This window comes from Leucopleurus acutus (genome assembly GCF_964270905.1).
Source record: "Leucopleurus acutus genome assembly, chromosome: 2".
In the NCBI taxonomy this organism is placed as follows: Eukaryota; Metazoa; Chordata; class Mammalia; order Artiodactyla; family Delphinidae; genus Leucopleurus; species Leucopleurus acutus.
In genome coordinates this window covers 185,401,407-185,426,699 of record NC_139143.1, presented here as the reverse complement: position 1 = coordinate 185,426,699, position 25,293 = coordinate 185,401,407, and the positions used below count along the sequence as shown (strand labels likewise).

The 25,293-nt window shown below is 58.0% G+C and overlaps 1 protein-coding gene across 1 annotated transcript in view; it reads right to left on the bottom strand.

Annotated features, from left to right (window-relative positions):
- The window catches only part of CASZ1 (castor zinc finger 1), a gene marked incomplete at its 3' end in the record, with an annotated part of 53,661 nt that extends 43,265 nt beyond the window's left edge, over positions 1-10,396 (bottom strand). The window contains exons 1-2 of the mRNA XM_082832857.1: positions 10,316-10,396; positions 9,839-9,877 (exon numbers count right to left, since the gene is read on the bottom strand). Of these exons, the coding sequence (XP_082688983.1) occupies positions 9,839-9,877; positions 10,316-10,364 (88 nt within the window). The 5' untranslated portion in view covers positions 10,365-10,396. The remainder of the gene's footprint in view (positions 1-9,838; positions 9,878-10,315) is intronic.
- Positions 10,397-25,293: the final 14,897 nt, after the last annotated feature.

Below are 25,293 nucleotides of genomic sequence, written 5' to 3'. Positions count from 1 at the left end.
GCTGTCATGATTCTGCATGTTGCACCCCTTCCACTACGGGGGGAGGGGGCTCAGTGTTAACAGGGTGGGGAGGAGTGGGGCCTCAGCTGCAAGGCCTCTCCTACGCCCAGCAGAGGTTTTCAGGCAGTGGCCTGTCGTGCCTGGGGAGGTGTGTGTGCACACCCGCTCGAGTCCACATGCACCTGGCTGAACGCAGCCCACGGAGCCGGAGCCGGGCGGTTTTCGGTGGTGCCAGTTGTTAAGTAACCCATCCTGGGCTGAGACTATTCTAGTTCAGGTGCTCCGGCTCGCCAGGACCCTGAGGGAGGGGCTGCGTCAATAAGCCCATCCTTCTGCCTCCAGGCTTGAGGGGGTTCATGGGCCATGGGTCTTTCCAGTCCTGGGCAAACCAGGGCGGGCAGTCACTACATTGCTGACCACATGGAGTGACAGCTGGAAACTGCTCCCGCAGCCCCTCCTTCTTGGGTGTCAAGAGAAGCGCTCCACCTCCTGGGTGCACTGCCCACGTGGGGTGGGAGGTCAGACTGGAGCCCCTCCCACCTTGGGGATTTGAAAAGCTGGTCCCCGGCATTGAAGGGGACCCTGAGCATACATGGAACGTGTCCTCTCAACTCAGCAGGCCAGGGCAGAGCCCCAGAGGAGCCAGGAAGCAGGGCCTGGCCTGAGGTCCAGGGGAGCCCCCTGGGCCAGACCTGTTCTGTCCAAGCCACTTGGATTTATCAGATGAGCACGGCCTCCCGGCCAGGCCCGCTGGTATAATCCTTTCATTAATTTACTATTCGATGGGAAATTACTCCTTACCCAGGAATATAAGTTTTCATCTTATTTTAAGTTAGATTCTTAAAGCAATTACCCAGGCATCTGGTGATGACTTCACCGCCGCGGCCGGGCCCTGGAGAGGAGAAGGGCAGCCCTGAAGCTGCACAGACCCCTGGCTCCCGGCCCCGGAGGGGAGTTCAAGGAGAACTGGGAGCCCCTAAACAACTGTCCTGGGTCCTGGGAGGGAAGTGGGGGGCACACCGTCATCTCTGATATTTGCTGTCTGTGAAAACACTTCTCTCTAGCACCACCTGCCCCGTGAACCTACTGGTGACAGTGGCTGAAAAGCCTCGGCAGCTGGTGCCGTGGGAGCATTTTCTATTTTTAATTGTTTGATCGGAATATTAACTCATTTAGGCCTGTTCCCAAGACACACTTCCCAGCCAGAGGGTTTCCCCCATTCCCCAGACCTTCTTCTCTCCCTGTCCAGTCAGAAATCAACTTTGAAATTAATAACTGGATACACAGACCTCTGCAAGTTTGCAAAGGATCAACACACCCGAGAGAAGAAGAAAGACGGTCCCCGCCGGCCACAGGGTGGCCCTGAGCCATCCTCTCAGCCACCAGGCGGGGGAGGTGGCTCCAGTGCCTACATGCCCCGCTGCTCCTACCTGACCCCGCTTTTCCTGGCCAGCCTCTCCCTCTCCCCTCCGGTCAGCCCCACTGACCCAGTCTGCTCACTTGTCAACCTCAAGGGCAGGGACGCTCAGGAGGCTCCCAAGGCACGTGGCCCTGGGCTCAGAGGGGCCGGGCCAGAGGCTGACTTTCCTTTCAGCTTCCACTTCCAAGAGGGAGGGAGAGAGGGCAGCCTCTTCACGGAGCCACAGGAGAACCTGCCAGCCAGTCCTCCCCGGGAGCAACACCAAGGGCTCCAGGCCCAGCCCCGATGGGAGAGTCACCCTGCTCAGCCTGAGCTAAGTGTCGCTCCCCGTGCTGCTGGGGACAAACCTAACCCCGGTGGCCCCCCTACCCGTCCTCGGAAGGCCCCCAACCCAGCACTGGGACCACTTGGCCTCTTCGCCCTACATGCCCTTGGCCCCCCTGCCAAGCTCTTCCCTCTCAAGGTCACAGGGCTGTCCACACCAGGAATATTTACTCACCAGACTGGCCCTGTTAGCAGCACTCACCACAAATATGCTTTCTGATAAAGTTGGCAGAAAAAAGTTCTAGAGCTGGAAACAGTGTCAGAAATCATCCCCCACCCGCACAGTGTGAGGCTGCGAACAGGTCACACAACCAGCCGGCCAGAGTCCTGGCGGAGGCTTTTGTCGCTCTCACTTTTCTCCTTCCTGTTTTACTTCCCAACATACAGCCTGTTGCCAGGGGACCAAGGGCTGGGGGTGGCTCTAAGCTCGTACTGGGTCTTGGCCCCCAAAGGGCGCAGCCCAGAGGCAGGGGCGTGGGGAGCGGCCCTCTGTTTCCTCCTGCCAGGAGCTCTCTCAGTGGCCTCTGGAGGACGAGGCCGGGCGGCCTCTTACCTCTGCTTCTCTCTGGGCCGTCTCACCTCGCTGAGCCCCCTTCCCACCCGCCCGCCCTTCCTCTGTGCACATGGGCTTTAATGTTTTTATTACCTGTTTGACTCACTGCCTTATTGCTTCTCCCCTTAATGGGGCCGTAACCGTGGAAACAAGGAATAAACGGGCACCAGAAAATGAGATGATTAAACAGGTCACCCTGGCAAAACAAACTCAGCCAAGGAACCTCTGGGGGTGGGGAGGGCAGGCTCCTCCTCCCCTCACCCTTGGCCAGAAGGCTTGGACCAGACCCCGGACCAACGGCCCCGTCCCTGGAACTGGGGCAGATGCAGTGGGGCGCCCCCTGCCGGGCAGTGGGACACCTGGTCTTCCCCTCCCCAGGCTCCCCTATCTCCCAGGCAGCCCTCCCGGCTGGCCTTGGGCCTCGAGCTCTTTGGCTGAGGGGTGGCAAGGAGGGCGGCACGGGCCTCGAGGGAGGGAAGAGCGATGCCAAGGAGAAGATGCACTTCCTGATGACACAAAGTTCTAGAATTCGCTCCCTGCTGGCTTCCTGGATGCCTCCTGCTCTCTCACTGGGCTGGAGTCCCCCACCCGATGCATCTCCTGCTCTCACGCAGCATATTCCCCTCCCCCACCCCGCCTCCAGGGGCCCCTTAGTTCATGGAGAAAGCCCTATACTAAAAGGCCAACGTACGTCAAGGTCCAACTCGGGAAGCTTTCCTCTGGGAATCCCTGGTCTTTGGAGCCACACAACGTGTCTGTGTGGCTCCGAAGCCACATCCTGGACCAACCTGCGCTCAGCAAGCCTCCGGTCAGAAGGCTACAAGAGGGGTCCTCGTCACTTCTGCCTTGGCCCCTTGGCACTGGCCAGGACGGCGAGTCCAGAAGAGCCCCCAGGAGGCAGCCCGTGGGAAGCTCTAAGAACAGACCCCACAGCCCGCTCAGGAGCAGCCCAAACACCACGCCAGGGGGCAGAGACCCAAAGCCCTGGCAGCGCGGGGTAGGCCTTAGCACGAGCCACCCTTCCTTCTGGCCTTACTCCCTGCACTGCGGGTACCCGGCTGGAGGGGTCCTGGGAGTGTGAGCAGGACCCAGAAAGGAGGAGCATGCCATAGCGAGGTCTGCTGCGGGGAGACGGGCACGGGAGGAGATACAGCGACGTCCTGGACCACCCACTGGCTACTGCCCCCGTCCCCTCCAGGGCAGCAGACTGCGTGTGCAAGTGTGACCTCACGGCAAGACACCCCCGCCCCCAAACCCGGTCATGGTTAGCAGCTAATGGGGCCCCCACCAACCACTCACGCCTACCTTCATCCTTATGCCCACTTTCCCCCTTCGTGTCATCCCTCACCCCAGCCCCACTCCTTCCTGTAAACCAGGCGTAGAAAGCTCTCGAGGAGCAAAAGCCCAGGTCCCAAGGGAATCACCAAACGTTTCCTGCCTGCCTCCTGCTGCCCCCACTAAGAAGCTGGAGAGGAGTTGGCGAAGAGGCCCATGAATCAATCAATTCCACCAGCACTCACAGTGCGAAGGCGCGAGACCAGCCCTGTACCGCACACTCGGAGGAGACGTGAACGCAGAGCTAACTCTAATATGGTCACCATTACAAAAAGCGGTAGCAGAAGAAAGCAGGGTTCCCGGCCTTGGTCTCTTGGGTCAGGGTACAGAAGCCTGAGTGCCGCCCTGACACACCAATGTCATGGGTATAACCAGGTGCTCAGAGCAGCAGGCCCCCAGCCAACCTCTGATCTCTTGTCTCTTTCCAGGGCCAACTGGGTGTGAGGTGGCAAAGGGGGAGGGGCAAGAAGGTAGGCAGGAGGGTCTGGCTTTAGGGAGCTGGGCGGCCTGGGCCAGAAGAGGCAGAAAACTGTGGTTGCACAATGGGAAGCAGCCGGGGGCGGTGGGCTTTGGGGTGGAGGAGGGAGAGGAGTACAAGGCAGCAGAGAGAAGAGGCTGGTGGAAGTCTAGAAGGTGTGGGTGATACAGGAAACATCGTTTGTCTATCTCTATCTGTCCCAATACCTCCCATCCTTTGTCAAGTTCAAAGGCCACTCCTTCACAAAGCTCCCTGGGCTCTCGGCCCCAGCACGCCCACCTGGTGCGACAGATAAACGCACCTGTCTCCCTCCACCAGACAGACCCCAGAAACCTGGGAAGGACCAGGCGGCCTTCATTTCTGCAGCTCCTACAGCGGGTGCTCCCCAGTGCTTACTCAATTGCAGACCTCACTACTTGCATGGGATTTCCTCCCCTTCAGGGCACGATATGTCCTGATGAGTCTGGGGTATGAGGATGCTATGCTGTGGTCAGGCAGCCAGAGGGGTGAACGCTGGACCACCAAGTTGCCACTTTTCCCAATCAATCCCAGAGAAGCAGCCTCCTCCCCTCCGCTCGCTGGGACCACCAGCCCTCCTCCTGTTCCCTGGCTCCTAGCTCTTCCTGCTGTACTCTGGCCCAGCTACCCCAGAACGGCTGCTGCTTGCCTTGGGGACCCACAGGCTGTCATCACTACAGAGCAACTTCCTTCCCCCCTGAAGAGGAGGAGGAGGAGAAGGAAAAGGAGGGGCAAGAGGAGATGGGGTAGCAGCCCAGGCGGTCAGGGTTTAAAAACCAGCTCAGTGGGGCTTCCCTGGTGGCGCAGTGGTTGAGAGTCCGCCTGCCGATGCAGGGGACGCGGGTTCGTGCCCCGGTCCGGGAGGATCCCACATGCCGCGGAGCGGCTGGGCCCGTGAGCCACGGCCGCTGAGCCTGCGCGTCCGGAGCCTGTGCTCCGCAACGGGAGAGGCCACAACAGTGAGAGGCCCGCGTACCGCAAAAAAAAAAAAAAAAAAGCAACAGCTCAGGGAGGGCAGTGCAAAGGACAAGCCTTGGGGCCTGGGGTGGGAGAGCGAGGGTGGGGAACAGGGGTAAAGAAATGGCCTGACTCTTCTAAGAACGGTGGGCCAGGCAGAGGAGGATGACGGAGGGGGCAGGTGCATCACTAACCCGGCAGGGCCCAGGAAGAGGAGAAGCCTGGGCCCACAGCCTCCTGGGTCCCACCCAACCCTCTGCCCAGGGACTTGAGCCAGGGGCAGCAGCTTTAATGAGGAGATGCTGCCGCCGTGACTCAGCCCTCCAAAGGTGTCTCCATTTATTTTATTTTGCCATCATAAAACCCAAGCTGCAACTCAGCCCGATGCCCTGGCTCTGGGGGATGGGGGAACACCAGCAGTGACGGCGAAGGCTACTGCAGGCCTTATATCCAGAGTTTTGCTCCTGTATCTTATAACCAGTGCCAGGGCTAGTTCAAGGGGCCACTTTGCAAACCAGAGCTGCCTGTCTCGAATGCTTTGTTCCAAAGAGAAGGTCCAAACGTGTGCTTCTCACCTCGTCCACTCAACCCGTCCCCCAAGATGCCCCACTGAACCCTCTCAGGAAAATCAGGTTGGGAGCCGGACAACCAGAGACCTTAAAGGTCAGCCGGTGCTCATGCCCCCCCAGACGTCACAGCCGGCCTCTGAACGGTACCAGGAAGCTCGCGAGTTCGGAGACGGCCCATCCTGTCCTTGGCTCCGACTCCTCCTTCCTGCCAAGACGGCACCGAAGCACCTACCCCCTGCAGCAGACTGGCAAAACCAGTGCCCAACCTGACCGTAGGGACTGGCCCCAGCTTAGACTGGTTGAGTGGGTGTACCTGGCCAAGTAAAGGCTCGAGGAAGAAAAACTGAGGACAACCTGCTCTGGCCCAAACTCAGCATGAACTCTCTTCCTCCAGAAATAGCACAAGAACCTTCCCAGGCCCCAGTGTGACCAGAGCCAGCAAGGTTCCTAGAAGCCTCCACTCCTGGCAAGGCCCTGGCCTTGAACCGGTGGCTCACAGCAGTCCTGAGGGTCTGGAGGTGGGCTGACACTCAGAGCAGCAACTTTGGGTTGGGGAAGGCAAATTCTTTGCTCTCTGGGGTCAGCTACTGCCTGGAAGAAGCCTGCGGCCTTTCCTCTCCCCTCCTCGAGACTGTTGTGTCCACGAAGCACGTGGCCAGCATGTGGACATCCCACTCCAAGAACCAGGCTACTAAGCCCGCATGTCTCAGCTCCCTTGACCCCATCATTCCTGGCCTCGTCCACAGCCGAGGCTGGGGCCAGGATACAATGTGGGGTGCGGGGGGTGGGGTTGGTCTGTATGCAGTGTAAGGGGGTCCAGGCCTGGAGTCCCAGCAGAGCTTATCCCAGGGAAAAAGAAGCAGGCCTGGCTCAGTAAGCAGCACTGATCCCTCCCCCTGACTCACCCCGACAACACAGCTACAGCCACAGCGCCAAGTGGGCAGTGGTGCCCCTCATGGCTCCCCCTGTGGTCCCTGGTCAGCCCTTTGAACTTGCTCTCTTGCCTGTTTGGCCCTTTACCTGGCAGAGCCTACCCTGCATCCTCTGATGGACAGCTCTAGCCCTGGACAGCCCCTCCCCCTCTCCTCAAGACCTCCCTAGGGAGAGTGGGGGCAATTACGACCAGATCCTCAAGAATCAAGGGCAAGTTCCTTTTCAAAGCTCTACTGCAGTTTCAAAGCCATTTCTCACCCTGGCCTCCAGTTTTTTTCAGGGCCTAGGAATCGGCCTAGCGGGGCCTAATCCTGGGGAGCTTCCCAACTGCAGCACGGATTTACCTGTGTCTGAAAGCTTCCTGCCTCCTCCCCTCCCCCTCCTGACTCCCTCCCCCAGGGAAATCACTCTAAAAGGGCCTAATGGAACTATGTCCTCCTCTCTTCCTCTCTCTCCTCCCTCCCTCCCTTTCTTTCTCTTTCCTTTTTTTTTTTTATTAGCATTTGTGGAATTTATTCCCAAACTCTCCTAATCTTCCGTATACAACCATTTGATTTGCATAACCCAACCCCCTCTCATAAAAACTGGCTGCTAGTTTAATTAAAAAATGTAAATTTGCTGTCATCTCAGGGCCTGGTGAATGAGGACGACATCGGCATTTTTTATTGCTCAAGACCTCCAGACTGATCCAGCCCTTGGCCGAACTATGGTGGAAGAAAAGGGGTCCACATGGCCCCTGAGGGTCTTGAGGTTCTGCTGTCCCCTCCTGAGAAGCCCTGGTTCTCCCACCACTGAACTGCTTATCGCTGTAATACTTCAGAACCTAGACCCGGAGTGATGTTAACCCACGACCCAACGCTTACTGGGTCCCCTGGTACCAGCAACCCTTTGGGCCCTGTGTCTCCAGCCTTGTGCTGTGCTAGAGAGGCCCTCGGCAGAAGCTGCCTGTGGTCCCCCAAAAGAAGAGAGCCCCTCATCACATCAGCAATGAGTCCAGGCCAGAAACGAGGCCCCTGGCCCTGGCTGTGTGCAGAAGTACATCCCAGAGGTTGAGGAAAGATGAGCACGCAGTGAGCCCAGAGACAGGCGCAGAGGGGGATCTCAGAGCTCCCACCTGCTTCCCTTTTTTTGTGAAGAGGGGAAAAAGTGCTTTTCTTCTGAAGTTCTGAGATTAAGGGAAACTTTCAAGTTCAAAGAAAAAGCTGAGATGGTATCACCAGATGACTTCTCCAGGAAACAGTCAGAACTTTGACACCCTGGACCTCCTCTCACTGAGCGGCCAGAGTCCAGGCCTGGGTCCTGCTGGGAGGGCCCTGCTCCAGCTATGGGAGGGACCAGAGCTGACCACAGGAGCCCTTCTAACTTCTAGGAAAAGTTTCCAGAGCCTGTCCCTAGAGGGCTGGGAGAAGTAAGTGCTGGGAAAGATGCTACAAGAGGTTCTGCCACCTGCAGGCCCAGGAGGCCCTCTCTCCGGTCGGGGATACCCTACAGAAGGGCTTTGGAGTCGTGCCCCGACAGCAGGTGGGAATAGGGCAGGAGGGTGGACTCCAGCTCCAGTTGGCATCTGGGTTAGAAGGAGGAAGCTGAGGGCCTGACTTCCAGCCAAGTAATGCCTAGGTCCCCTGTGCCTGCCCACAAGCAGAGGCTCACCTGTCCCAGGTAGGGGGTGGTGCATTACCACCACCGGCCCATCTATAAAGTCTGCTTTTAGCTGGGATGGGGGGGGGCGCATTTCTGAAGAAAGGGGGTGGGGCCTGAGAGGGAGGCGATGAGACACCTGATTAGAGGTGGGGGGGGCTGCTTCTCTGTGGGAGTGAAGGGCAGGGAGGGGCAGGGTGGCAGCAGTGGCCTTAGACACCTTAATCACTTTGCCCAGCAGGGGTTGTTGCACCTTTCCTGGGCACAGAGGTCCTCAGGACCTCCACATCGAATTCTCCAAGATCACACCTGGCTGGACATAGTATTAATACTCCTTCCCCAACAAACACACTTCTCTCCTTCCCAAAGCCGCTGCCATGTCCTGTCACCCATCCTGGGCCCCCTAGTGCTGCCTCCTGCCCTCTCTGCCCACTCCCTTTTGACTTCAGGAGGTCAAATGTCAGCCCATGGATCCCAAGGGGCAATGCCATGAACTTGGGCCATTATAAACAACCACTCTAACAGTCACCCATACCACCTTCTATAAATGAAACAGAAGGGTTCAGAGATCAATCTCAATGAATTATGAACCTGTTTATCACTGACTTCTTTTAAAGACATTTAGCAAGAAGACAGCGCTCTTGTCAGCCTAGCATGAGGGGCCTGGTCAAAATTCCATTTCAGTACAGAGGGCTAAGGGAAAGCCTGAAGAACGTAAAGTAAACCTCACTCTGGGCTCAGACTGGAACCTCAGATAGGAAGAGAAGAGAAATGTTGAATACAATTAGATTAAAACAAATAACACACCAAAATCTCAGCATAAACTCTGCTCCAGGCCAGCACTATGCTATGTGGAACCCTAACCTAGGCGCCATGCTAGGCCCCCCAAAACCCATACGTCCAAATTCAGTAGTTTGTCTGGTCTACCCTCTCCCAGGGTAGGGGCTAAGGGGGATGGGAGAGAGTCCTGGGCCCTCACTTTGAACTGATAACAGCCGCCTCATCCCACGGATTCTCAGGTGAAAAATACTCATTGGCCATAATAAGCAGCTTGATCACCCGACACAGCCTCGTCCCACATAAATTAAATTCCTTTACCTTGAGAGAGTCGCCCCGAAACCAGACTAACCGCCTTTCCCAACAGGACGCTGCTTTCAAAAACTAAACCATCCCCCACTGAAAAAATAAAAACACACACCCCACAGCCAGATACACAGAGATCTTTGCTGGAGAAGGAAAAAAAAAAAAAAGAAACAGAAAAAACACGCAGCCGTTCAAAAAACACGGAGAGCAAAAGACAAAAACCCCACGAAAACCCCCTAAATCCTCTCTCTGTGTGCCCCCCAGCTCCCTCTCCCCTAGGTTCTTTCACAATGACAAGCATCAAATTAGTCACAGTCCCTAAGCGAGTAACAAATAATAACAATAATATCATCGGAAGCCTCACGATCCAGAAACCCAGGCAAGAAGCGCAGCCCGCACCGGACCCTCTCCAGACCAGCACCCCCCCGCGCCCCGCTCAGCTGCTACCTCATTGGGCTAAAAATAATAACTTCCGTAAAAGAACCGAAAGAAAAGTGAAAGAGCCACCCCTGGTTCCCACCGGCCGGTACCTGTACCAAGATCCATTCTCCTCTCTTTGGTCCCAAACTCTTCGAGGAACGCCAAAAAAAGAAGAGGAAAGAAAAGAAATCTGTTTAGTCTCTCGCAGTGCCCCCCACTACCCACCCCAGCTTTCCCCCTCCGCTCTCCGCACCCTTCCCCCATCGAGGGGCGGTCAAGTCCCCGGTCCTGGGGGAGAAATGAGAAGGGAGACCCGGAGGGAGAGCGAAAGTTTCTCCCTCCCGCCCCTCTCTCTCTGGCGCTCCGGCACTGCACACTCAAAGCAGCTCCTCTCTGCTCTCGAGTTTATTAAACTAAAAGAGAAACTATTTATAGACGCGGCCCGGGTCGGGGGACCCGGCCGGCCCCCGAGGCCGAGGGGCGCCCCTGCCCGCGCCCGGCCCCGCTCCCGCCGCCCCCGCCCCCGCGCCAGGGTCGGAGCCCCTTGGCGGCGCCCCCTGCCCTCCCCGCCCCACTCCGGTACTCACCATAGTCGGAGAGTCGAAAGCCGAATTCACTTAAATAATCAACTTTCATAATACTTAATTAATGCCTAATTGCGACTGATTACTCCCCGAATAACAAGTTGTTTTAAAGCCCTGATGTCATTGCTCCTGACGGTAACACTCAGGGTAACAGTTTGGCAGGAGGGAGCGGGCAGGCGGGCGGGCGGGCGGGCGGGAGCGGCCGGGGGCGCTGCCAGGCGCCGAGGTGATTGGCAGGGCGGCCGCGGTACCGCCTCCTCCCGGCCCAGCCCGCACCGCCCCGGCAGGTGAAAGAGCAGAGCTCGGCCCGCCCGCGCGCGCGCCCGCCCGCGGGAGGCTGGAGTGAATGGGCTCGCGCTCGCCCGCCCCGCGCCCGCTCCTACAGGCGCGCCTCCGTCCGTCCCCTCGCGCGCGCGCGCGCTCCTCACACGCGCGCCCTCGCCCCGCGCCCGCTCCCTCACGCTCGTGCGCGCGGCCTCAGCGCACCGGCCCGGGCGGCCAGCCTTATTGGCTCAGCGATTGCCCAAACCTTAGACTTCGGAGGAGGGAGGCGGGGACTCGGCGCCCGGGGACTGGAGGGAGGGGAGGCGGGAGGGGGACGCGGCGGTCCGAGAGGACCCTGCGGCCCGCGCTCGCGCCCCCGCGCCAACTCTGGCCGGACGCCGCGGGCGGGCGCGCGCTCGCACGCTCTCCTCGGCGCTCCGGGCCCGCCGAGCGCGACTCGATGGCGGCCGCGCGGACTCACTCCCCGGCGGCGGCCGGCCGAGGGCTCGCGGCGCGCGCAGCCGAGCAAACTTTTCCGCGCCGGCGGGCGCAGGTGTGAGCGCCGCGGGGTCGCGCCCACCGAGCCGCGCGCCCTGGTACGCCCCCCGGGCTCTGGGTGCTGGTACCAGGCGTTTCGTTTCCTCCCCATCCCTGAATCTCTTCCTGTTGCTGTTGGCGGTGGTGTTTTTTAGCTCTGAAGAGGAAAGACTCTGGGGCCTTGGGCCTGGGTGTCCCGGGGAACACTCGCATCGGCCTCGCGCTGTTCCGCACCCCGTGCCCGCCGCAGGCTTCACGAGTGCGGGAACCCCCAGGGCTGCGCCACTTTGGTTTGGCTTCGCCTTTAAATGAGCCCTGGCTCCCCCGCCCCGACGCCGATTCCGGGTGGACCCCGGCTCCGCGCCACATCACTGCTCTCCAGGCCTTCCTCCTCCCGCTGCCCCGCAGTTCCGCCCCCAGCCCCGCAGTGGGGACGGCACCTCCTTCCTCCCTCACCCTGCCTTGGCCGCCTGTCCTCCGAGGGCCGCCACCACGGATCCGCGCTGTCACTTGGGCTGCCAACCGGCCCTCTTGCCTCTGCCACCTCCCATGCGGGGCCGTGGCAGACAGGGCACAGACACCCTCAACCAAGGAGCCAGCGTCCTGCCACCTGCCCCCTCTGACATCGCCGCATTTCCTGTCTGCCAGTTCATCGCTGGACCAGGGCAACTTCTCTCCTTGCCCTCCTTTCCCCTCAGAGAAAGCACTTAGGTGTATCTTTCGGTCCCCAGATGTCCCTGCTGCAGCCAGATATGTTGAGATTCCTTAAATTTTAGTCATCTAAGTTAACCACTGGGTAGGAGGCAAGGAAAGAGGCAGGCGAGTAGGAAGGTGGGCAGTTTTGCTTGTGAAGTACCTGGATCTCACTGTCCCCAGCTCTCCGTCTGTCCCTTCTGCAGCCACCCTGCTGCCTTCCTCCCCTCTCCTGTTTCAGGGGAGGCCACACTGCCTTCAATGAGGGGAGGAGACCAGAACCCAGGTTTTCTTTTCTCTGGTCTTCCGGCAGCATTAAGCAAAATGGCACTGGACTATTTTTGCAATATTTCTCTTTTGCAAAGGGAAGGGCCCAGGGAGGCCTTGGGGCAAGTCAGGGAGTTAACAATCTACTCTTTTTCCCACTTTCCCCTTATTTTTCTTCTCCCTTTATTTACTTATTTACTTTTTAAATTGCACTTTAGTTCCAAATGGCCTCACAGGGAGATTAACATCCCTCCCCCATTCGACTGCTCTCCCTGTTGCCTTCTTGGCAACCCCCATTCCTGGTTGTCACACAACCTTCTACCCTTCAAGACCTGCCCCATGCCTATGGAGGACGAGTAGCTGGAGAGGCCCAGGAGCTCTGAGTGTCCCCCAGTCCTAAAACCCTGAACAAGGGAGCAGAGCTCCTTAAACAAACCAAGCCCCGTGCTCCCCAGAAGCTGGTACAAAAACTGCTGGCACCGAGCAACCAGGCAGCAAGGACCATGAGCTTCTCTCCAGGTGGGATCTCAGAGAGGGCCCTGCAGTGTCCAGGACTGCTCTGGGGTACACACATGCCGCTGGGTTCTCCCACCCATGACTCCCCAAAGCAAGGCTTACAGCTTTGGGTTGTAACAGCAGTCAGTCAAACCCAAATCCCAATCCTGAAGTGTCTGCTTCCCCATCTGAGCAACTGGGATGTAGAAGGAAGCCTGAAGACCTAGGGGTAGAAGGGTGATTTCTGGGTGCATCTGAAATGTGCACGTATGGGGAGCTCCCTGCATATGTGACCCACACGGCCTAGGGGCTCCCTCTGAATGTCCTTCTGGGCTTCTGCTGATGGTGGTCAGGGCATGCCTTCCAGTCACTCACGCAGGACCAACAGGATTGGCTGCACAATAACTTGGGGGCCTCTGGTGGACAAAGGCTGGAGAGGAATGGCTGAAGGGATAGAACTGAGAGAGCCGGACGGAAGGCGGAACAGGCAGGGCGGGCGAGAGGGGCTCGCCAAGCGCAGCCAGTGGTAGAGGGAGGCGTGAGCCGCCCGGAGAGCCTCAGCTCTGCCAAGACGATGGCCACAGTCAGCCACCGCAGGCTTCAGAGGCTCTGCCCACGAGCGAGGGGCCTTCCTGAGAGGCACAGAAAATGAGGCCATCTTAGCATGTTATGATTTGAGATTTGAGAAGGCTGAGGCCGTGTCATGGAGGGGTCCCCCGATTTCTCTTTCTCTCTGTGTGTGTACTCATACCAAGGCCCAGAACCCTGGCACCTCTGAGTCTATGGCCCATTTTGCCTTGAGAGCCCTGATGTGGTAACACCTCTTCGACCCTGAGGCCAGGCCACAGTTTCTGTGCCTCGGGCCCGGGGAATGGAGAGCCCAGTGCCACAATTCCTCCTGGTCTCGAGGCCCTGGGCCCAGAGCCACCAGCTCCTCCTCTCACACCCCACCTCCAACGGGAAACGTGGAGCCCTGCCCAGCAATGCCACCCACCGGGCCCCTCACACGGGTCCAGGGGAACCTGTCAGCTGTCCCAGGACAACCTTCCCTCACTGGCTCCCGGCGCCCTCGCATCCCCGGTTTGCCCACTCAGTCTCTCTCCCTCCCGAGCCCGGGGCCTTCTCACTCACCAGCCTATTTACACACCAGGCATCTCATGCTTTATCTGCTCTCATTTTGAATTTGTAACTTTCACATAAACTTGAACAAAGCTCCTTTTGTTCCTGCACCCCACCCCAGGATCCCAATAAACTGGTTCCCTCTGAGGCGACTAGGCCAGGACACAGGAGCCTTGGCCAGGCGACTGCGGGTACATGTAAGCAAGCATGTTCGCACCTGCGGGGAGTCTGTGTGCCTGCGTGTGAGCGCACTCCCCAGGCGGGCGGCGGGAGGGGTCAGGGGGAGCCTTGAGTGAGCAAACTGTGGATGGGAAGGATGGTGGGCATGGAGGGCAGAGCCCAGATGCCATGGCGCGGGGATGGGATAGCCTGCCAGTAGGGCACGAGAGGTCATGGGCCCCGGATGGGTGGGTATCGGGGCAGGGGGTAAACGGGGATGAAGAGGAAACAAAGAGCAGAGAGGCACAGCAAAGTGGGTGGCGGAGCGAGGGCCTGAGGCCAGGCTCGAGCTAAGCGTAAGGCAGATACAGGGATTGCATTATGGCGGTCTAGGGGCTGGCACGGCCGCACGCTCAGCGCCGTAATCCTGTTAGCCAGCAATCTCCATTCCGAAAGAGCTTCATTTCTTTGTGAATATTTGTAAACTAGATATCTAATGGAAAATTATAGGAAAATTATAGTGAAATTCATGACGGAGAAATCCGATTATCCCTAATTCAATTATGCCATCTTAGCCCACACAGCACATTTCCCATTTTTTTCCCATAAATACCGATGCCAGGGGTCCCGGTAATCAAATAAAATTGAAAATCATCTTCCCATTAAATTCAATTAGCCGCAATTTCTAAAGCCTATCAGAGATTTTAATTACTAAATTATAAAATTCTCCAATGCTAAATTGAAACCAAAAAAATTGCACATCCTTATATTTCAGAGAAAAAAAGGGGGGGGCCAGCAAAATCCTCGGAAAATGCCCTACTCTCTGTGCCCAGCTCCAAAGCAGGTTCCCCACCTGGAGGGACAGCACACCGCTGCCTCCTTGCCAGGTTGAGGACGAAGCCAGGGGGGCAGAGGAGAGGGCCCTGTCAGGGGAGGGGCTGAGGCATGTTAATTTAACAGAGGGGCAAAGCACACCTCCAACCCCAAGCAGCTGGAGCTGGGCTGGCCCCTAGAGAGGACTCGCGTCCTCACTGGCTGTCCTGGCTCCTAAGATGCCCTCAACTTTGTCCCCCACGGAGAGTGAGGTCTATAACTGCTACCTTCTTGGCCCGTAGACATGGCTCGGGCCCAGGTCACAGCTTGGCCTCAGAGCAGCAGACCAGAGGCAGCCGGCTTCTTACTCAGTGGCTGGCTCTCTGACCACCCAGCCGGGCCCCCCGATGGCCTGGGCTGGGTCAGAGGTGGGAGTAGGACAGAACCCGATGTTGAGGGTGGCCAGACATCATGGGAGGGTTCCGTGGCCCCGAGCCTTCTCCAGAGCATTCCCAGGAGCCATGGGTCCTGGCTGTGTACCAGCCTCCTGAGAGAAGAGCTGGGGATGGACATGGCCCAAATTTGGCCTCTCCCTGTACTTCTAGCTCATTCCTTGTTCTTACCCTCTTCTGGGGAGCTGACCGGCTGAACTGGCCAGAAGGAATACCCTTGCCCCGCGGGAGAGCTCACTCTTTTGCCCCCATCTCCTTTTAGGGAAGTGCTGGCCATAACCCCAACGGTAGCCCCTCCTCTCTCACCCCCCACCCCGCACCCGCACCCGCAGGCCACTTACCCCACTCTAAAGCCTGCTCTAGGAGTCAGAAGAGCCTGGGGAGGTGGCACCGGTGGTAGCATAAAGGGACCCTAGATCTGAAACCCAAGGTGGGTGGCTGGGTGGGCAGCTGCTGGGCCCGGCAGTTTCAGGGCAGCCAGGGGCTGAGCTGCCAGCAGCCAAGCTGCCAGCAGCCCAGCACCCCGGGAGCAGGGAGCAGGTTTAATTTGCCAGGCAGTCAGGAGTGCCAGCAGGGGAGGCACCCGCAAACAAAACAAAAACAAAAAAGTTAATTATCTTTGGCTTTTTCTTAATAAATATCCAAACTGGCCCGGCCGGATCCTCCGCTTTGGAGGGAGAGAGAAGGAGGAAAAAACCCCAAACCAAATCCAACAGACTCATTCTCTACTTTTCCCTTTGTCTCTCATCCTTGTATTTATCTCTTATCAGAGGGAGTAACAGTTTCACATTAATTCCCAAATTTTGCAAGTGCAAGAGTGTGGTCACAAATAGTTGTTTTGTTTTGTTTTGTTTTTTTAAAGTTTTGGGGTGGGAAAGTGGACATGTGAAGAAGAAAGAGGCAGGCAGGAGGAAAAAGGGCGAGAAGAAACAGGACAGGAGCAGAGGGAGTGAGAAAAAGACAGAAGGAAAGAGAGAGAAGGAAAAACAGAGCAAGTGTGATGCGGGGAACTGAGCTCGTTGCATTGCCCGCAGCGGCACGGCCCAGCCTGTGGCCCCAACCTGGGCAGGGACCTTTTCTGGAATGTTATGTTGGCATTTTATTTCAGTTACAATTATCAGCTACAGGAGATAATGGGGATTTTTCATCTTAAAGCTCCAAACCACCTAGGTCTCATTGGCCACTTGGGCTCCCCTGCTGCTGCGAGTTCGTGTGGCAGCCCTCCCTTCCAGGAGCTTGGCTGCGGAAGAGGGGAGGTGGGCTGTCCTTCTGAGGCGTGTGACTTTTTCTATGTGGAATCCCAAGTACACCTGGGGAGAGAGACGCGTGTTGCCACCTGGGCCTACGTGTCGGGATGGTGCTCATACACGCCTGAGCCCGTGCTGTAAGAAACATCTGGTAGGGCACGTGGTGGGGGGTAGGCAGCCAGGACATCGGGCAGTCCCTCACGGAGCACGGGCACTGCAGTCCCACTACCTGGGTTCAAACCCTAGCTCTGTCTCTCACCAGCTGTGCAACCTCAATCAAGTCACTGACCCTCTCTGAGCCTCCATTTTCTCAGCATCAAAGTCAATAATAATTAGTGATTGCCGAGGGCTGAGGGTAGGGGAGAATGGAGAGTGACTGCTAATGAGTCCGGGCTTTCCTTCTGGGGTGATGGAGAGAGTCTAAAATTAGATAGTGGTGGTGGTGGCACAACCTTGGGAATATACTGAAAACCACTGAACTGCACACTTGGTGTGTGAATTATGTCTCAATAAAGTGGCTATAAAAAAGTGGGGATAAAAAGGGGGAATGATTACAGCACTTACTGCATCGAGCTGCCATAAGGGCATACAGAGCATATAGCCTGGCACAGAGTAACACTCAGTAAGGCTCACGAGCTGTCACTCACGTGGATCGCGGAGGATGCGCTGGCATCCTGGGGCCTGGGCTGGTATCCATGAACTCACACTGCTGGGGCTTACAAATGTCTACCTGGGGCCTTGGGGCCGGGCCAGCGGGTTGTCAAGCAGCTGAGCTGCCCGCCCCCAGTACTTGGTCGAGGCTCCTGGGCGACTTCTCCCTGGCAGGGATGGGAGAGCGCACGGCCCTCCTCCTGCCTCCCCGCCCGCGTCCCTGGAGAGGAGGCTGCCCACCGTGGCAGGCCGACTCTGTGCTCACTCTCCCCGTCTCACAGAGCACTCATATTTTCCATGTGCAGCAGACCGTGAATTCACCTTCATACTAGTTACAGGGTTATTTAGCTTCTCCTGACACTGACAATCACCAAACTTTAATTCGCTGCTTGGTTTCTCCCTGCTGCGCCCTCTGCCCACCCCCAAAATCACTGGGAGAGGATGGGAAGAACCTAGGTCTGGCCCCCTCTTGCCAAAGCCTGCCCTTCGGAGTGATGGAGCGATGGGAGGAGGGGGGTTGGTCAGAAGGAGAAGATGATGTGCAGAGGGCGGAGAGAGAGAGCAGGACGGGAGAGAAGAAGTACCACCAGGGCTAAGGGGGGCTTCCATCCCGCTCCTCTGGCCTGACTGACACTAATGTATTCAACCTGATGTCCATCCCGTTATGAATGAAGACTCAGCTGACTGGGCTGCAGGTCTGAGGGCTGGCAGCCCTGGCCAGGACCTCCGGGGCCAGGACTCACTGAGATCCCAGGACCAGGCAGCTGGCATGGGCTGGCTCCTCTGCCTGATGCTGGACGAGCAGGTGCCCATCTGGGAACTCACCAGAGGGAGCCCATTCTTACCAACCTGAGAAGCCAGCTCTCATTTCCTCCCGCCTCTCCTGTGCCAGTCTCCTGTCAGGCCAAGCCCTCCTGCCCTGTAGAGGTCTCTCTCTGGCTTACAGCCCTGTTGCCAGGATCACGTCTCCCTTCCTTTGATAAAGCCAGGGGGGGTCTGCTCAAAGCTACTGACAAGCATCAGATGAGAAACAGAGACTGAGACATCGCCCACCAAGGATCCCAATCACACAATCCTGGGACCAGCGTAGGAGACAGGGCCCAAATGTGGCCACGAGTCTGCTTCCTCGCCCAGTGGGAGGGGCCGCTGCTGCCCTGAGCACCCAGGCCAGCCCCAGCAGGGTCTTTGTCTCTCTTCCCTTGCCTTCGGCAGATCCCCTTCTTTCTGTCTCCTCTGCACTCCCACACCTTTCCAGGAGTGGGCCCAGCTTCCAGAAGATCCAAAGAGGCCTCTGGTTAGCTCAGGGGCCAGGCAAGCCCAGAGATCTCAGACTCTTCCTCGCAGCTACTCTCCACCTCCGGAAGTGGTCACCATCACCCTTCCCCAAAGCCTCCCGGGAAAGCGAGGTTTCCTCTGAGGACCATTTGGTGGAAGCAGGGGACTCTCTTATTCGCTGAATCCAAGCTGGCTCCATCAGCCACTCATCGGGCGGAGAGTCCCAGGAGCAGAGAGACTCACAAGGCAAGGACCTGGGGGGCTTGCAAAAGCAGAGGCAGGGCCAAGGGCAGAGCCAGGAGGGGAGAGGCAGGGAAATCCACTGGTGGGTCCAAGCTCTGCCTGCTTCCTCCCAGCCCTGTTCCACTGCCCCACCCCTGCTGGCAGGGGAAGTGGCCATGGTGGCCCGGGCAAGAGAGATGTCAACGGGAGCGATGGCAGAGATGGGAGAAGGGGCTTGTTGACTGCAAACTGTCCATTATGGCTCAGATTATAAGCATATTGCGCAGGGCTCTCTGCACGATGCCGAGGAAATCCAATACGCTGAAAGGTTAATGCAATCAATTAGGGTGACAAGGAAGTAAAGGAAAGCCTTCGGAGTAGATGAAAAGGAGAGCGAGGGAGAAAGAAAGAGCGCCGTGGAGTTGGGGGTGGCAGTACGGCGGTGGGAAGGTGAAGAGGAAGAGAAACTAATGGGATGCAGAGAGAAGGCTTGGAAGGGAAAACAGATCTACAAAAGGCCAGCAGCCCGCGAAAAGAGGACAGTAAGAGAGACGGCAGCAGAAGCAGCAGGAAAGGGCAACTAGCGAGCTGTGCGGGGACCCGGCTCCCAGCTCGTCTCAGACCTCTGACTGCTGCACAGCTTCAATTTCCTTCCCGCTCCCCCCTCCCCCCTCCCTGCCAGCCTTTCCTCTGGGGCTTGGAGCCTGGCTCCCAGATTAGCTCACAGCGCTAGTAATGTGCAGCCTTGGTCCCTGCCCCTGTACTGAGCGTGTGCCCACCATGTAACGTCCAGGGCCTTCTCCACAGAACTGCAGAGTGGGTCCCAATTGCCCCAGAATGGGCCCAAGTTCAGACCCAGACTCTCCCCTTGGCTTGCTCTGCTCTCAGCAGACCCTGCAGCTTTCCCCTATGCATCCTAGTTCGTACTTGCAACAAGCCTACAAAGCAGAGAGCGTGGTGGTCAGGGCTCCGTTTTACAGATAGAGAAACTGGTGCTCGAGAGGTTATGCGACTTCCCAGGGCCCTGCAGCAGACATGGAGGACCCGGGACCGACCTGAGAACTCCAGCGACTCCCAGTCCACCACCCGTGCGGCATTTTCTTCCACGGCCCTCGCTCAAGCGAGGAGCCTCAGCTTCTCCAAGGTGAGGGACTCAGTGGTCCCGGGGCAGGGGTGGGGGACTGCATGGAACCTGCTTAGGGATGACTGCTGGCTCCTACATGCATGGTGGAGACCCAGGCTCTGGCAGGTGAACAGGAACAAAGGAAGGAGGGAACGCAGGCGCTGCCTACCTGTCAGGCCCCGGGCTAGCCACCTTCGGCCCCATTCACTCACTCGCTTGTCCCAGTAACCCTGCAAAGTAGATATTCTGCTCACCTTGCAGAAGAGGAAACTGCGGATCTGAGAACTTGCTGAAGGCTACAGGATGGAGACACAAGGCTCCTGGATGCCAGGAGCAAGAGATCTGAGGAAACAGTGGCTGTCAAGGAGAGGACAAGCCGGGACTTCTACGTAGGTGGGACTGAGCAGGAGATGGGGTCCTACAAGGAGTAGAGAGAGAAAGGGCAGCCCCAAAGGGACCAGAACTGCAAGCAGCCCCGCAACCTCAGGGACAGGGCTCCCTGACAACTGGCCGGGCCCCTCAGAGCAAGACACGAGCACAGAGCAGGATGATGGTTGCACAGCACTGTGAACGTACTTAATGCTAGGGAACTGCACACTTAAAAATGGTTACAATGGTAAATTTCATGGTGTGTATATTTTACCACTGAAAAAAAAAAAAAAAGAGCAGAGGGCAGGAGTCAGAAACCCCAGAGGGAGAGACAATAAACTTTTCCTATAGAGGGCCAGATAAATATTCTAGGCTTTTCAGGCCAAACGTGCTCTGTTGTAGCTACTCAGCTCTGCCCTCATAGAGTGAAAGCAGCCATAATTGATATGCAGATGAGTGGATGTGGCTGTGTTCCAATAAAACTTTATTTACAAAAACAGGCAGTGGGCCAAATTTGGCCCTCTGGTCATACTTTGCCAAGCCTTGCTCCAGAGAATGGAAGCACTTGGGGCTGACTTTCAGGACAGAAGTAGCCAATCTGAACCTTGCCAAGAAGTGGAAGGAAGGGCTGGGCAGAGGGCTCAGGAGGAAATCAGGTTCTCATTACCAGCAGAGGGTGGAGAAAAAGAAGGGAAAGAGAACAAGGACTGGATGGGAAACAGATGTCCAGGAACTGGTCCATCCCAGCTCCCAGCATCCTAAGCCCTCCACGGTGCTTCAGAGTCTCAGGGATGATATGAAGGGGCGGAGAGTTGAAGCTCTCAACATGCTAGGAGTCTTGATGCCAGGAGAGAGGTGTTGAGCTCTGGCTAAGAGAGGACGGGAGTGGGGCAGCAGCAGGGTCGGGCTGGCCAGAAGGGATGCCAGGGGAGAGAAAGGCGAGGAGAGAGGCCCGGGGAGCAGAGCTGTAACCAGGGTGGTGCTGGCGGCAAAGGGAGGAATCCACAGGCCCCAGTGAGAGCGCAGGGCGCGGGCCGGGCCTGCCCTACACCGGCCGCCTCTGATCACGTTTTCAGGGCCACTGCCTGCCGGCACAGACAATGCTGGGGGAGCCTTTGAAGTCCGAAAGGGATGCCGCGGTGGGAGCCTTGCGAGTCTCCTCCCTTCCCCCGTCCTCCCGGGGGAGGGGGCCAGCAGGACAAAACCCAGAGCCGGTCACAGCCAGGCCCCCGAAATGCGGGAGACAAAGGGAAAACAAACAGGTTTGGAGCCAGGCGCACGGTGCCGTGTCTGTCCCCCGCCCCGCCGAGCACGGATGATGGATGGCTGCAGCCAGCCAGCTCGCCCGCCGGGCAGGCCCCGCTATTTACATAACACTGGCGTTCCACCGGTCACCTCTGACACGGCGCTGCCTGGGGCCGAGGCCCGGTGGCCCCGAGGTTCCTCGAGCCACCCGAGAACTGAGACAGCCTGTTAAGGCCCGGCCAGGCCAGGGAAGCCCAGTGCCTGGGGAAGGGAAGGGCAGCAGCCTGATCTGGGCTCAGGACCCGGGGTCTCCTCCCTGCCAGCCTCCCACGGAAGAAGGAGGAGGCCACGGGACCGGCAGCTTCCCAGGAGAGAGGACTTCTAGGGCTTTCAAGTCCACGCGGTTCCCCAAGCACGAGCTACAAGCAGAGCTTCCAGGGAGAGCTGGCAGCAGCCACAGGGGGCAGACAGCACTGCGGAGAGCTGGGCACGGTACTGCCGGGCGGCTGAGCCCTGGCACCACAGATGCCCCTTTGCCTCACGCTGCCTTGAACACATTCCACGCCCAGAGTCAGCGATCCACGGGTCCCCAGCCCATTTCCAGCCTAAGAACGAATCTGAGACCCTTCTACCGGGGTCATCTTTTCCTGCCAGGTTCAGATGGGCAGTGTGGTTCCAATTCCCTGTCTCCATCTTCCACACCCACCCTGGGGGCTCGGCACGACTGGGCCCAGCCCAGGTTGACACGTGTGCCAGGCGCGTGGCCACCACTGGGGGGAAGGACCCACGGATCAGGGAAGGGCTCAGGCCTTACCTTGTAGCGGGTCCTAGAGGCTCCTCTCTCGCAGTGGGGGCGTCACTTCATCCTGGGGAGGGACAGAGAAGAGCCTCTTAGCCTTTCAAAGCAGGACGCGTACAACTCCCCAGTGTGTGCCCAAGGGCTCCCTGCCACCCCCAGGCCAAGGGGCTGATGCTCCAGGGTGGCCAAGGGTGTCAAAAATTCAGACGCGCGGAGTGGGCACTGATTTTGGCCCATCTGAAAGGACGTGCCGACCAAAATTTGAAAAAATTCAGAAAGCAGCAGGGGCTGATCACAGTGGAAATACGGTCCTCAGCGCACCCCTAACCAAAGAGAGAAAAGTCAGAGCACACTGCACACACCTCTGTGGAGGCAGAGATGCGGGTGTGCGGGTCGGGGTGCTCCCCTGGAGCGGCAGTGGCTGAGCAGCAGGGCCTGGGGACAATGACAGGATAGAGCCGCACCCATCCCTCACTCTCTTCCCTTGGCCCCTGAAAATCTACAGCATATGGGTGACTGAGGGGCAAGGGTGGACCAGGGGCCAGGGCACCAGGAAGCCTCAACTCCCAGGAATAGGCTGCAGACAGCACCTTCCACCCTGGGGTCCTACTGATGAGTCACAAGCCATGCCGGGGACCCACGTAGGGAGAGGGAACATGGCCCAGCAAGGTAGGGGGACTTTAGCCAACACGGGACTCAGCCCAGCTTGCCAGGCCCAGGCCCTCCTGCCTGGCACGTGAGTCTGGGGAGCTAGGTTCAAATGGGACAGACGCCTCGTGTGGACAGAAAACCCAAGGAGCCCTCTGCCTGCTGACCTGGGCCCACCTGCCCTTGCCCGAGCCCGCCCCGCTCCCACCCCGTGGGCCTTCAGAGCTCCACCCATACTCGGGAAGGGTTTTCTGCTTCTTAGGGTTTTTTTCTCCCTACTCCCTCCTTTGTGGCTTATCAATGATGCAAGAGGAATAACACCAATTTCCTTAGGCTGTGTAATCCCCAAATCAGATTGGGGGGATTGTGAGAGGTGAGGTGACCTTGTACGGAGCTCCGGGAATGCCACCCAGTCCCGCCGCCCGCCCTCCCGTTCCCAGGACATGTTTAGACAGATAATGCTAATTGTACTTGACGGATCCTCCTAAGGAGGGCTGGGTCCTCTGCCAGCTTTCGCTGCCTTTGCTGGGCTGCCTGGGCGGAGGGTGCCCACTGAGGCAGAGCCCACCCTGCCGGACACCGGGCTCTGGTGGGCATCGAGCAGTTGGGGGGGTGACCCCACGGGCCTCTGATGCCCATCTGACCCAGATGGTAGGAAGCTAAGATTCTGCAGAGAGCTGGGCGGACAGAGAGAGGGGGCAGCAGAGAGGAAAGGGGAGCCCTGCTGAGATGGAAGAGGGGGCCGAGGTGGGAAGAGTGGAAAAAACAAGCAGTCGGAGAGGAGAGCTGGATGAAGTGGAGGCCAAGCAGCGCTGGGCCACGGGGCAAGGGAGAGAGACCCTGGGCCTCTGCTGAGAGGCGCTGGGCAGGCTTGGCTGTCAGAGCTCACAGCCCAGCCAGCCCGCCCAGGGGCCCAGCGGGGCGTCATCGCTGTCCAGTCCATCCCACAGCCGCCCGCCTGAGATCTCTCAAGGCACCCCGGCCAGCCTCCCTTGAACCTCCAAAGCCCCCCAACTCCACAACTCCAGTATCTCCCTTCCACCACCTTTTTCTCCCCTCCCATCCTCCCCAGCAACTGTGCATTTATTAATTCATGAGGCACTAATTAGTTCTTTGTTTAATTTTGTGTTAAACAGACTGACCGGAATGATAACGACTCGCAGCGCGGTGTTGCCGTCCCCAACCACCCCTGTTTTCTGACAACAAGGGAGCGCGGGAGACCGGAGCGCTGAACCCAAATCCCTCAGCAGTTGCACTTCATTAAGTCAAAATGTGACAAGAAGCTTAGAGAGCAACTTGCAGATCTGATCACACAGAACAATCGGGGAGGAAACTTTCCAGGAGTTGGCTGGGGGTGGAGGAGGGATGGGGAGGGCGGAGATGCTTACCGTGCGGGGACCAGGACGTGAACTGGGGTCCTGCCCCTCACCTGGCCCTGGGGCAGGCGGCCTGGCGGACGGGAGCAGGGAGGCTCTCTCTGGGTGGGATCTGGGACACTGGGTGGATTCTGGAGCCCCCGTGGGGACCTGAGAAGTTCAACTTTCTCTCTCCGTCCTGCCCGGGCATCTTCCCCTGTCACTCTCTGCCTCTCACTGTTCCTGCTCTTTGGTTCTGGCCTGTGTGAGTGAGTGACTGGGCACACCCAGGGCCTGGCAGAGACTCAGAAAGCTGCTGCAGTTAAGGAAGGATTCTGCAAGGCCGGGGGGGGAAACACGGAGGAGACCAGGAGCCCCAACACTTAGGAAGGCTGAAGTTAAGTGCAACCCTTCCAGGCTAAGAAACAGAAGTAACGTGCTCAGGGATCCTGGCCAACATAGCCACTCTCCGCCAGCTGTCCACCCATCCACCCATCCTGCACTCATCCAATGTTCTTCAACCTAAGTTGAAACTGAGGACCAAGAGGTTGAGCTCTATGCAGAGGTACACGGTAAATCAGAAGCAGAACCGGGTCTGTCTGGCTTCCAGGCTGTGGTAGCTGACTGTAGGCAGGCAGCTGAGGTAACAGTGACAACGGGCCTTGTTACCTGCTCCCTCCTGTCCATGCGACAAAGCGAGATCTTGGCCCAGACGTGTCCAGCTGCTAACCCCATAGGTCCACAGGGAGGGGTCGGAATTAAGCCCTGTCCCAGTCTAAAGACAGGGCTCCGTTTACCTGCCCCTAATCTCGGAAGATGTGGACAATGTCTTACATGAGTGAGAACATGGAGGGGACATGAGGAGGAGAGTAAGAACAAAGCACACAGAGAAAGCTGACAGACCAGAGCCCGGACTGTGTGTGAAGAGCCTCCCGCCTTCTTCCCATTGGCCACTGCGCCAGCCCAGGTGTGGCCTGAGCCACCCGCTGACAGCCAGGGCCCGAGGCAGAGTCTGCAGGTCAGCCTTGCCCTTGCCTTCCCCCGGCCGGTTCCGGTTCGGAAGTGCAGTGGTCTCTCACCCGAGCCTGGCAGCCCTGGGCTGGCTTCTGTTCATTTGCTGTCAGGCTGCCTAAGCAAACCAATTAAAACTAATCATTAATTATAAAAGAGAACAAGAAGAGTAGAAGAGAGGGGAGAGGGTGGAAGGGCGACGTGGGAAGGAGGAGAGGGAAAGCGGGGCAGAGAGGG